Source organism: Arvicola amphibius, chromosome 3 (assembly GCF_903992535.2).
Source record: "Arvicola amphibius chromosome 3, mArvAmp1.2, whole genome shotgun sequence".
NCBI classification, from domain to species: domain Eukaryota; kingdom Metazoa; phylum Chordata; class Mammalia; order Rodentia; family Cricetidae; genus Arvicola; species Arvicola amphibius.
Genome location: NC_052049.1, coordinates 172,935,314 through 172,948,105, shown reverse-complemented (window position 1 = coordinate 172,948,105; position 12,792 = coordinate 172,935,314). Strand labels below are relative to the sequence as shown.

At 51.3% G+C, this 12,792-nt stretch overlaps 1 protein-coding gene across 7 annotated transcripts in view; it reads left to right on the top strand.

Moving 5' to 3' along the window:
* The window catches only part of Tex264 (testis expressed 264, ER-phagy receptor), a 29,464-nt gene extending 19,354 nt beyond the window's left edge, over positions 1-10,110 (top strand). For 6 of the 7 annotated variants that reach the window (XM_038321956.1, XM_038321957.1, XM_038321961.1 and 3 more), the window contains exons 5-6: positions 6,359-6,536; positions 9,554-10,110. In XM_038321956.1, coding sequence (XP_038177884.1) covers positions 6,359-6,536; positions 9,554-9,834 — 459 coding nt within the window. In that variant the 3' untranslated portion in view covers positions 9,835-10,110. The remainder of the gene's footprint in view (positions 1-6,358; positions 6,537-9,553) is intronic. The other variant, XM_038321963.1, reaches the window with a different exon arrangement.
* The last annotated feature ends 2,682 nt before the right edge of the window (positions 10,111-12,792 follow it).

Here is a 12,792-nt window from a genome sequence, read left to right as displayed (position 1 = left end):
CTTATTGAGAGCTTAGCCATGTCTGAGAGTATGAGGGTGGGAAATGGAGGGCTAGAGTTACTGGGAAAGGCACAAGCGGCCACTTTGAGGTGGTGGTCAGGATTATTTAGGTGGGAAGGCAAGTGCAGAAGAGACATTAGGATCTAAGACTAGAGGGCCCAGGAGGAGTACCACAGTTTATGCCCAAAAGATCTGGCTGGGTCCTGCAAATACCAGGGAGCTGTGGATGGCATCTAGACCTTCTCACATGCAAAGGCATCCTTCATGGAACTGTTTCTGGAGATTGAGGTGTATAGGTACCCATAGGGTACTAGATCTTTCTCGTTGAAGCTCTCTGGATTCACCTTTTCTTTTCCCTCTGCTAGGACTGAAAGCACAAAGCCAGCCTGTGCTGGCATGGGAGCCACCACTCTCAAAATACCAGCTTGAATATTGTAGCTTGGCATCCCTGTAGGATCCTAGGGGTGAGTCTGTGTGAATGGTGCTGTTTGGTTAGACCATCATCAATTCAGAGAGAGCACCTTCCCTAGGCAGATGACTTACCAAGGAAGAATTCTGTTGCTCTTCTCCAGAAAGCTTGGAATTTGATACTAGGGAGTAGAAAGGATTCTGAGAAGGGAACTTTTTCATATAACGTGCCATTTGATGACACCCTTAGATAAGAGACTACATGTCTAATAAAGCAAGTAGAAAGGACTTCCCTGAGAGGTGGAGAAGGGGTCAAAATGCCAGTTGGAGCTGAGAAATTCAGGGCTACTTTCTCTCCTAATTTTTCTCTATCCCACTTTCGCTGTCAGGTGCTTGGCTTCATGACTCCATCTGCACTGAGCAGCCTCCCTGCTGCTGGATAATCAGTCAGCAATGTTTTATCAGCTTGTAAGCCAGGCAGAACTCAAGGTCCTTGACTACATAGACACTGCAGAGTAGCTGAATCTTTTAGGAAGCTCTGGTAGGAGGGGTATGATCAGGAACATCCAATTTGGAAGACACAGTCATGGCATCCTATGGCGGATCCACCAGAGCTCTAGCTGAATGCCCATTTCCAGGGCTACTCACTCAGGCTCCCTAGCCTTCTGCTCCCTTTCCATAAGGGCCCAAAAAGTCTAGAACAGGACTGAAATAGGGTTTCATATTGTCCATCTATGCCCTGGAGAAAAGAAAGGCTGGACATGGTTGCAACCCCGAGGCTTCCAGGGAGTCATAATTTCTCTGCTCCTTAGTCCCCAGCACATCCTGATACCTGACTGCTGCTGAGCACCCCCTCCATGAGCTACCTAGGAAGCTGGGGCCTGGGTAGCACCAGGGAGATGAACAGAAGTGTAAATTGTGTGGCGAGCTGCCGGCTCTGAGGTGAAAATGAAAAGTCTTCAGGCAACAGCGGCAGTAAGCACAGCAGGCTGGGGTGCCAGGCACAGCACCCAACCTTGCTCCTTCACACTTTCCCCTTCTGCAGTCTTCCCCAGGCTCCTACCCAGGTCTGGCCCTCCCTGTGTAGCTCCTCTGTCATCATCCCTGCTATTTAGGTGGCTCCTAGGCTGACCCTGGGCTAAACCTAATTCTGAGAAGGTCTTGATTTTTTGCTTCTGTTGTGTTTTTCTAATTTGTTGATTGGCATACAAAGAAGTAGGCCATCCTTTAGTGATCTTTGTGTTTACTGATGTTTATGGTAGGCCTATCCATCCATTCTTTGGTGGTTTTCCACATATGCAATGCCTTGTCTTTAAGTAGTGATGGTCCCGTCCTTCCCCCACCCCTTGTTCCTCACTTTTCCTGAAATTATCTATTCTTCTACTTTATAATTGGAGATACTAAGACCCAGAGAAAAACCATTTACTTTCAGTAGCTTAGGCTAAGATTCTAGATACCTGTATGGGGCTGTCCATGCCACTTTTGTTTTTCTCCCTTCCTTGGCTGTCTTCTTTGCTTATACTTTTCAAGACTTTGAGCAGAGCTAGGATGGCGTGGGGAGGGACAGGAAAGGAAGGAAAGGACTCTAATCCTCCAGTTGGCTTTCCCTGCTGGCATTGGGGTTCCGCAGGACCTGATAAGACGTTTAAGTTCTGGGCCAGAAGCTATTGTGAAGTCTGGTGGAGATGGTGGGGGTGGTCTGTGGAGAGGGGGAGGGAAGCTGATGGAAGTTCTGGGCAGAATAATAACAATGTGCTGTATTCTAGCTGCAGCCTCCCTGCTGTGCCTCCCCCAGGCACTTTGCACATGCAGTGCAGACCCGCCTGAGGGACCTGCAGGGTCTGATCCCCACTTGTGAGGACCTCTGTGTGCAGGCGGGAGCCTATTGGTGTCTGTGTAATTAAAAATGAGCATGCATCATTTCCCCAGCAAGGAGAAGCTTCCACCTCGGGTGGGATGTAGCAGCTGCTGGCTTGCTGGCTGTGTGACTGCCTGTTTGTCCAGCTTGGTACAGAGCAGTGAGTAAGGCTGGGCAGCACGGGTGACCAAAGAGGCCCACTGAAGCAAGAGGTAAGAAGGATGCATCAGGCAGAACTTATTTCTTTATGGACCTGGAGCTTAGGTCAGAGATGTGTGACCCAGTCCCTGACCTGCACCCATGGCTTCTCCATTTGGGGCTTTTGTCACCTAAGTAGATCCTAGTCCCTGAGTAGTCTGGAGGTGGGATCCCCTTCAGTTTCTAGCCTGGCCTGACTGCTTCTGTTCCTTGACCTTCCCTACTTCTAGCTGAAGACAATACACAGATTAATATTCTGAGAGCAAAGCACAAAATATTCAGATCTTGTGTCTTACCTCCCTTACCCCTGGATTCAGAAAGATCTACCTGTGGATCCTAAGAGGAAACCTTGGTCCATTATACCAGCCCAGAACCTGTGGGAGCCCTGGATAGTATGGGCAGACACTTGCCCCAACCCAAGAGGTGGGCTTAGCCTGAGGTGAAGAGTAAGTGTCCAAGGTTGCTGAGATATGTGCCTCAGTATGGTAACCTTGTATAAGGTGGTGAAGTGTCTTTTGTCTCCCAGTACTTCGGAATAGGTCGTCCGTGTTAGTGGAGGGTAGAAGGAGAGTTACGCTGAAGTCTCCCTTTCTTATTTCTGATTCTGGAGGGCCTGGAGGTCTGTGTCTCTTCCGCCTTCGAGAGGACCTGATGGTCTGTGTGTATGTGAATGAGCTGCTCTAGGGTAGGAGTTTGTCGGATAACAATAGCCTAATGGCCAGGAAAGATTTCTCTGTCTTTGCATTGCTTCTACATAGTTACTTAGACTGTGGTATTCCAGAGCTGATTGGGATGTCAAACCTGTCCGGGCTCCCATTCTCAGCAATACTAGGTTCTTGTGGCATTGAGCTAGTGTCCTTGGCCATTGGCAGTCTGCTCTCCAAGGGCTCCCTGGGGCTAGCTGAGGGAGAAGCAGCTGGCCTCACCTTCCTCCAATGATTTTCCAATATTTCCTGGTTCATCGACATGCTGTTTGGGCAGCAACTCCTGCTGTGTAGAGAGGACCCAGAAGTCAGCCCATGGCTACCCTCTTTTTTCCCTGGAGGCAGCACCTGTCTAGCAAGGAAAAGGCTTTTTCTGCCTGAATACTCAGGGACAGAGCATATGCTGGTTCTGCTCCCCTTGTTTTGTCCTCCCCCCCCCACCCAAGACAGGGTTTCTCTGTTAACAACCCTAGCTATCCAGGAACTCACTGGCCTTAAACTCACAGAGATCCGCCTGCCTCTGCTTCCCAAGTGCTGTGATTAAAGGCGTGCGCCACCACTGCCCAACCCCCTTGTTCTTTTATCCCAAATTTTCATTAGATTCATTCCTGCTTAGTGAGCAGAGCACAGAGGGGAAAGTAGTCTCCCATGAAGGACAACAGGGACAGCTGGAGGCCCCTTCCTTGTCTGAGGTCTAAGGTAGAAGTTTTACCCTTTTGCCTTCTTCTTGCCCCTTTTCTGCTCCTGAGTCTGAATTTTGACAGGACCCAGTATGTGTTATAATGATTTGGGGTTGAGCAGGCTATGGGATTTTAATTAGCTTTATGCTTCCTTCCAGTAGGGAGAATAGTAGGTTAGGTAGCAAGGGGTGGGCCACTGCTGGATTAAAGTCTGAAGCAGGCCTGGGCAGTTAATGTTCTGCTCCCTGAGTAGGAGGCTGCAGAGAGGTAGGGGTGGCAGAGAACTGTAGCCAGGCCACAGTTTGCTCTCCATCCTCTGTCTCCTCTTTCTCTCTGTTCTCCCGATGGCTTTGAGATGAAGGCGATGGCAAGGATGGAGGATGCAGTTTCCATGGTAACAGGCTGTCCACAGCCAGGCAACTTCAGAGCTGGGCTCTCCGGAGGAGGCAGATGCGCAGAGCAGCCACAGAGCTGCCTGCCAATGAGGGGGCTGGCAGAGCAGGTGGCACAGGGTAGCTGTCTGGTGCTGCCCACCCTGATGCCCAGCCTGGAAGAGAGGGTGGAAGGAGCACTACCCCCTCTTCCCTATTACTGTCATACTCTTTCAGAAAGAAAGGTTAGAAGGTAGCATGAGTTTGGTAAGGGTCAAGTCTGGGGTAGGAGCCTCATTGTCTCTGGCATATCTGGATGCACACAGACTTTACTTTTGCTCTTGAGATAGCTGTGGTCATTCTGATACTGGCAGTTGGACTTCTCAAATGCTCAGAGTCTGATGATGTCAGTGAATGTCATGCTCTGGCTGTATTTGGGGACTACTTCTTTTTACTACTGGGGAGGAACTGGGCCTTCTTCCGGGAGCCCCCATGGCTTTAGCAGTTTGTTGAAGGAAGCACAGGTTTAGCAGATACCTGTCCTTGGGTGCTGACTTTGGAAGAGTCCCAGAGCCTAGTAACTCCTACTTTTTGACAGTATGATCTTTTACTTCCCTTAGAGTACATTGTCCTCAGGCTCATCGTGAAAACCAGGCCTTCGTTAAGCATGTTTAGAAACAAAGGCAGCCATCAAAACAAAACAAAATGTTAAAAGGTTTGACCTGAGAATGGATATTGAAGAGGTCTGGAGATTGGCATGAAAGATTGGAGTCAAGACTAGTAAAAGTGATGACTCTGTTTCACTGACCTTAGAAGCATCAGGGCTAGGGTATCTCATCCTGTGTTTCAGTGCATGGATACTCAGGAGGAAAGGCTTTGCCTGGATTGCTTGTGGAGATTGGATCTGAGCTGCCACTGACTTAGGCTGGGCCACCTGGCTCCACCTGGCCTCCTTGATATACTCTCTCTCTAGCTGGCACTGAAGGTCCTAGTTGGGTCCTCCTTTCAGACTTCTCATCCTTCATTTTCCCATCCATGGGGCCCTTTTTAATTGGAGGAGGTTCCTCAACCCTTGGGTTGGACAGGCAGTCGGACAGGTGGAGTCCTGGAGTGGCTTCTCTGAACCAGGCGATAAGTCTCTCATTACTGTTAAGTGGAAAGCTCATTTTAGAGCTCACGGTGAGAGCCTGGCAGGTGCTATAAATAACCATGTTGTGAAGGTTGGCGGGTGAGCAGTGACAGGGCAGGGGCCTCATAGTTGTCTTGGTGGGTAATTGTGCCCCATCACAGGAAAGGGGGGGCAGATTCTACATCTGAGACACTTGCTCCCTATTCTGGTGGTTCCTGCCTGCCTCAGGGCAACTCTGGCATACATCTTCTGCTTTGATGCACTAGGGTAAGAAATACCAATCTATGTCCAGGTAAAGGGGAGTGGAGTGTCTGTCAGAACTGGGGCCCTAGAAGCTGGTACTTTAGCCCATTAGGTAATAATATCCAGTGTCACCTCATGTCTTTCCTACCCTCTAGCTCAGATTCTGCTTCTTCTCCTTCGGCAGAAACTCTGGGATGAGGTGTAAGGAAGTACAGGAGCCATATTTGATAGTTTCAGAGTTTGACAGACCTAGCCATGGAGATGTAGTAAAAGCAGTTTGTAGTAATATGTCTATACACAGGGGCTGGAAGCCCCAGCTTCAGGGGCACTGACCTCACCTGATATTTCTGTGTCAGTCAACATTGTCTAGGGGAGAAAGGGGAATAGGTCAGGTCACAAAGTTCTAGGATAAAAAGTCAGCTGGATCAGATCTTGGCTTGAGTGCCTAAAGCCATGGTCCTAGCTATTTAGTCCTAGACAAACATAGGATTAGCAGGGCCAGACTCTTGGGATGTTTTAGCATATGACTTAAATTGCTGATCTAAGGATTCTTCGTCATTAGACCACTGCTCCTGGAGTGTAGGGTCCTGCGCCTGGAGGGCTCTCGTGCTCCTCCTTCAGTAGGGGTTGAAGCCTGGAAGAGATTGGGAGAGAAAACACAACTAGCTCCTCCAGAAGGAATAGAGTGTAGACAGTTCCCAGAGTTCCCTTGGGACAAGTTGGTCAGGGCCCTATAGTGCTTATACCACATTTTGCAACACTGGTAGGAGCGGAAGCTGTGTGCCCACCCTCGGCTGGAGATCTACCAGCAAGACCAGATCCATTTCATGTGCCCCCTGGCACGACAAGGAGATTTCTACGTGCCGGAGGTGAAGGAGACAGAGCGGAAATGCCGAGGGCTTCTGGAGGCCAGTGACACCCAGGTGGATGGCACAGGTACCAAAGGTGGGAGAAAAAGGTGGGGCCCTGCCCAGAGTCCTTTTCTGCACATCTCAGGACACAGTTGAGGCTCCTCTGTATAAGGACCTGGCACTGTAGGTAGACTCTACTTGGCAAAGGAGGGAAAGTGATACCTTATATCAGGACTCACATGCAGAATTGCATGTTCTCAGACATGTGCAGCCACATATATGTTCTCCAGGTAACTCTGGCTGAATTCACTTCAGATGCAATAGTAATTCTTACTGTCCTAGGCAGATGAGTGAAAGTCATCTGGGTGGAGCTTATCTGGAAGTGGGGCTTAAACTTAAGTCTGAAGGTAAGAAAGGAGCCATGGTATTTTCCAATCTCCAGTATAGGACACCTTCTAGAGCCCCTGCCACCAGAGCCCAGGCCATGCTGGTAGCTAGAATGCCCTAGGCTAAAGCCCACAAGCCATTTACCTGTTTCCACCATCCTGCCGTGATCTTGTATGACACTCATGGGCAAGAAACCCCGTTGGTAACAGGCCAAGTAATCCTGGAGGCCCCGACTTCTGACTGTTCTGTTAATGTGTTATGTTAGTCAGAAACTCTAGGGTGATAACAGGGCTATGGGGAAAGGAACTGTCCCTCTTTTTTACTTCTCTGGGAGTCTTTTTGCCCATCCAGTTTTCAACAGCCAAGGTCACTCTAGAGAGACATGTGTTGGCAGGGGCTGGTGCAGGAGGCTACTGGGAGACAGTCTCTTCTCCCTTGGGGCTTGTGTCCAACATAGTTAACTTCATCTGCCACTTAATTACCTCCATGGGGTACTGCTCCCTTCTGCTTGGTAGTGCCCGGCAGATACTCTTTCTGCCCCTACTGTGGGCATTGGACATGGCACAAGGTCAGCAAGCCCAGGCAACCCCCAGTCGGAAGGAGGAGTGCCTTGACCTTCCTACAACCTTCCTCTGCTTCCTGCCTCCTTGGCCCACCCACCCAGTTCCCTTCCCTCCCAAATACTGCCTGCCAGGAGTGTTAAAGGACGGCTTGGCACTCACTGCATACAGCTGGCTGCAGCCACAGCTCCCACACCCCTGAGGTCCTTGGCCTGTCCTCCCCACCCATCTACCCGCCTACTCCCTACTGTGGGTGTTGTGGGAACTGCCCACTTTTGACAGAGGCTGTCCTGACTCCCAGGGTAGCCAGTCTCCAGGTGCATGCCACTTACACAGCAATGCATGGTGGGTGCCCGGCCACCCAAGGCTTGGCCTGTCCTTCCTTGCCTCCCTGCTGGGGCCCTGACTTGGACTGGGAGGTGAAAGGGGGTGATTAGCTGCCTTGTGCCTGTTATTACATTGATGTATTATTTAGCTCCACAGAAGCGATGAATATTTGATCTCCTTGCATTGGCTGTTGGCAGAGAAGAGGGAGGAACTGGGTAAAGGTGGTAGCTTCGCATCCTCTGCCTAACAAAACAGCCCTGGGAATTCAGATGCTCCTTTGCTTTGCCTAGGGTCCTCTTTTAAGGGACACAGGCTCAGCAAAGATACCTCCTTCTGTAGGACTGTAGGGGCACCACTACCCTGCCTTGAAAAGTTCTTTTATAAAGTAGCGTCCATCTGTTCCCAGCAGCCATCTTCATCTGGGCTCTGTCCTCTGATCACTCTGAGGAGTGGGAAGGGAAGAGGCTGGTCCCTACACCCAAGGGTTTTGGGTGAGCCATTAGGTGGATAAGTAGATAGAACTTGACAGTAATGGGGTCTGGGGGAAACTACCCCTCCGTTACGCCTTTCAGACCTGCAGCTCTTGGGACACTGATAACAGTGTGAGTGAGTGAAGAGCTGGAGTCCTGCCCCAGGGTCACTGGGATTACCCATAACCCAGTGCTCCTCTGGCCTTTTCTAGGAGGGCCCGGAAGACAGAATGGATTGTATTGCTTCACCCTCACTACACTAGGCCCCAGCTGAGGCTCTAGGATAGCTCTGGGCCAGTGCAAATAGCAAGCAGTCTCCAACTGCTCCTGGCTCAAGACTTTATTACCTTGGAGACAGGAACTGGGTGAGCTAGCCTACCCTCCCCTTCTATGATGTTTAACAGATTTAACAGCTGTGTCTCTTTACTTACACTTCAGATGATGTGTTGACCATTTCCCAATCTAGAGTCTTGCACACAGTAGGCCTGGGCTGTTTGTTCTACCTTCCCACCTTCCACCTGCATTCAGTGCTTCTAGTTCGTAGAAGTGGGCTGAGAGGTTGCTCCTGGACAGGGCATACAAAGGACCACTTGGAGGAATTACAAGGAGTAGAGGGGACAGATTGAAAAGCATCAATGGTTGGAGTGGAGACAGGGTGGATAGGCATTCCCCTGGGTTCTCTCAGGACTATGAGGAGAAAATCTTTAAAATGCTTCATCCTAGCACTCTCCTTCCTTTTGACTGGGTGTTTCTCGGGATTTCTTCCTGCTCTTGGTCCAGCTCCTCCTTCATGTAGCGATGCAGTGTGGTTAGGGAAAGAGCCAGCTGATGTCCTGACTATCACTGCTCCTTCAGGAGGCCTTTGTGGGGGCATGGACTGGAGAACAGTTCTCTTGGCCCTTTCTTCAGCCCTCCTGCCTCACGGGTGATGTTCTGTAGCTGTCCCTGGACAGTCCACTCCTGAGCCTGAAAATGAAGGGTAGAGCAGACTATTTGGGTCTCCTTTGTTCTACCCTCAGCTTGTCACCCTCAGGCTGAGTGGCCCTTAATGGACGTGGGGGTAGGGGTCAGTGGCTTCGTGAAAGTGCAGGGAACGGGAGCTAATTTAGGCTAGGGAGAGACGTGCAAAGCAGCTGCTCCTCCCTCCTGCTCTCTTCCACCCTTCAGACTCCCTTGGCTCTATCAGGGCAGAGGGCAGAGGGCAGCTGTAATGGGCCTCCTGAGGCAGGGTGACTGTATTATTCATGAGTGGACTCTGCCTGCTCAGTTCCTGAGCTGGTGGTAGAGCCCTTGCCCTGACCCTGAAGGAGGGACCTTTGACAATATGTGGGGGTTGACTAACCAGTGCTCCCTTGTCCTGGCCGCAGGAGCTGATACAAGCGATACAAGCTCTGTAAGCCTGGAGGTGCGCCCCGGCAGTCGGGAGACTTCAGCCACCACACTTTCTCCTGGGACAAGCAGCCGCGGCTGGGATGATGGCGATAACCGCAGCGAGCACAGCTACAGTGAATCGGGTGCCAGCGGCTCATCTTTTGAGGAGCTGGACCTGGAGGGCGAGGGGCCCTTGGGGGAAACCCGACTGAGCCCTGAAGCCAAGCTTCTAGGGCCTACTCGGGAGCTCAGCACTCCTGAGAGGGGTGAGGAGTGACCACAAGCCCTCAGCCCTCCTGTGGTGCATTTGATAAAGAACTGAGCAAACTCTCCAGCCCCCTTTTCCTTAACCTGCCCAGCTTAGGCTGGGAGTACCAGGGGCCTGAGTTCTCCTACCCCAAGCCTAAACCTCTTCACTGCCCTTTGGCTCCCAGGGCTGAAGGAGCCAGAGACTGTTATCTGCACCAGCCTCCTGGGCTGCCAACTTTTTGCAGACTCATTGGAGCTTCCAGAACCCAGAATAAAGTGGAATTACTTTCTTGTTTCACCTGGATTTGAGTTGTGCGTTTGTTTGTTCTATGTTGGGTATATACTTCCATTGGGCAGGAGCACCCAAACCCAAAGAAAAGGAACATGACTGAGAACTCTGACCAGAGGGATTTTGAAGGCCCTTCATCCCCTGTTCTATCACCCCAGTGGAGTCACCCCTGCATTAGAGCAGCCCTACAGGATTCCCCTTGCTGCTGGATAGCAGAACAAGGTGTGCCCTCCAGGTCTCAGGAGTAGGGAACTCACAGACTCCGTGCACCCCAGAGATGCCTTTGTGTCTGTAGTGTCCGTATGCCTGTGCCCATGCTGGGGCCTTCTCAGTGGCTGAAGAGACCCCTGCCGGGCCTGCCAGTGTCTTTGTTCCGGGGTATGTGTATGTCTGCCATGGGTGAGGCTGTGTCCCTGTGATTATACTTGGACATGGCTGTGTGGCTATGTGTGTATGTTGCTATTCCTTCTGTTTGTGTGGTCAGATTTATATTATATGCATATTATATATACAAAGCTAGCTAGATGGAAGCATTTATGTGGACTTTGTATATAGGCAACTGGGTGGTCTGTGTGTATATGGTTATGTGTTCATGTGTAAAATGTGTGTGTGTTATACTGTGTCTCCATGTATAAAGCTATGAGTGTAGCTTTGTGTCCATGATTGCAGCTGTGTTGGGGTGGGCATGTTTGGCTGAGTGTCCTTATGTATGTACTGCTGTGGCTATGTGGCCAAGTCTGTGTGTGCAGCTGTATGTATATGTATGTATAGGTGCAGATTTTTAGGTGTTGCCCCCATGTATAATTATGGCTACATTTATATATGTGTAGTTGTATACATGAATATAGCTGTGTCTGTTTGGTGAAATGTGTTCTTGCCTGTGTGCCCAGCCAGGTGTGGCTACATAGCTGAGTGTCATCGGTGATCTGTGCTGCAGTGGGATATTGCAGCTTGCTTGCTGCAGGCCATGTGATGGGCTTCTTGTGCTGCTTTTGTGTACATCAATATCTGTGGAAAGCCCCATATCTTCAGTGAGGCTGCCTTGGTAAGTGGGCTGGAAGTATGGCTGGGATCTCTCTGCAGTTTCTCACCTCAGCACCCTCCTGCTGTCAGCCCCTCTGCTCCAAGAGCCCAGCCTATCACTCACTCACCCCAGGGAGCAGTCTTTCCGAGCCAGCCAAAGGGTGAGAGCAGCCTGTGGCAGAGCAGGATCTGAAAGACGGCGTGTCTGTCTCCCCAGCTTTGTCTGACAGCTCTGAACCCTCATCCTGCTACCACCTTGTCTCCCATTAGTGGTTCGGCTTGTTTGTTTGGGTTTGATGTGTCTGTTTTGTTTAAAAGCTGTGTTCTTTACAGAGCAAAGGGGCATCCGGTTTCTGTGTCCAGAGAAAAGACCTAGCTTTGTCATCCCCCTGCCCCAGATGCCACATGCTCATGTAGAGAGAGATGCCTCAGGGGTCTGGGCATGGCATTTTACCACCTATCTGAGCTGACCTTGCATCCACTGACACCTGTGGAAGACAGGTCAACACTGGAGGGCTGAGTAGGGATGTTGTGCCCTGGTGCTTATTGGGGTGTATAGATGCCAGGGCCAGATAGGACAAGCTCAGAGGCCAAAACTGAGCATAGACCTCTCTCTCTAGATCCTTCAGCAAAGCCTGGCACTACAGAGCTTATCCACCACCCCCTACTCGGGTGGCCGTCCCCATCCTGCTATGGGAGGGAAGAGTCAAGAGCATCTTCTCAGAGCTGTCCTCGCTCTGCTCAGGCTCCTGCTCAGGTTCCAGCTTCTACGCAGCAGCCAATTCTTGAAACCCTTCCTCAGTCGCCTCCCCTTCTAACCCCCACTCCCTGCCCTTCTAACCCCTAACCCAGGCCCAGCAGGTCCCTCAGGAATTCCAGTCCTTTACCCTGAAACCCCTCTGTCCCTATGGCCTGTCACCTCTATGATAAATGCCCTTTTTGCACATAGAAGCAGAGATTCATGGGGGAGGGGCAGTAGCTTTAAAGGTCATCTATGGGAAGGAAGGGGAGGCCCCATCTTCTGACCTCCCCTCCTCCTAATCTTTTCTTCCTAGTGACTCAGGCCTTAGCTCCCACATGGAGCCTGTCTACCATGTAGACTGAACTGCCATCCCTGGGTGGAGAGAATGGTTGGGAAAACAGCCAAGCACCCCACCTACCTCCTATATACCCCAAGCTCCGGTGTTAGCTCTCAACCCAAGGTCCACCTCTTACTCTGTGACATATAAGAACCTATAACACTGTGCTCACTGTGCTAGCTCAGTGACCTTCCCAAGCCAGTGCCTCACACCTAGTTCCTGCCGGGTCCCAGTCTGAATCGGGGCTAGAGGGGGCTGAGAGACACCTGCTCCAGCGCAGAGTGGGAGCGCCCGGGGATTCAGCACCACACGGTGGACAGCTCCAGGCCCTGCGGATCTGTCAAGAGTGGGATCTGCTGAAGGCTGTTGGAGGCACTAGGCTAGGAGCCCGGGAGACTGGAGACTAGAGGTCCTGCGAAGCGGGAGGTGCAGGCCGAATTGGGGCGGTGGGGGGTGGGGACGGGGACGGGACTAGGAGTCCGATGGAACGGAGGAGGGGCTGGAGGCGGGCCGGGGCCGGGGGCGGGGCAGGCCGCGATTGAAAGCGGCAGGGCGGGCGGGCGGAGAGCGCAGAGCCAGCGAGAGAGCCAGCAAG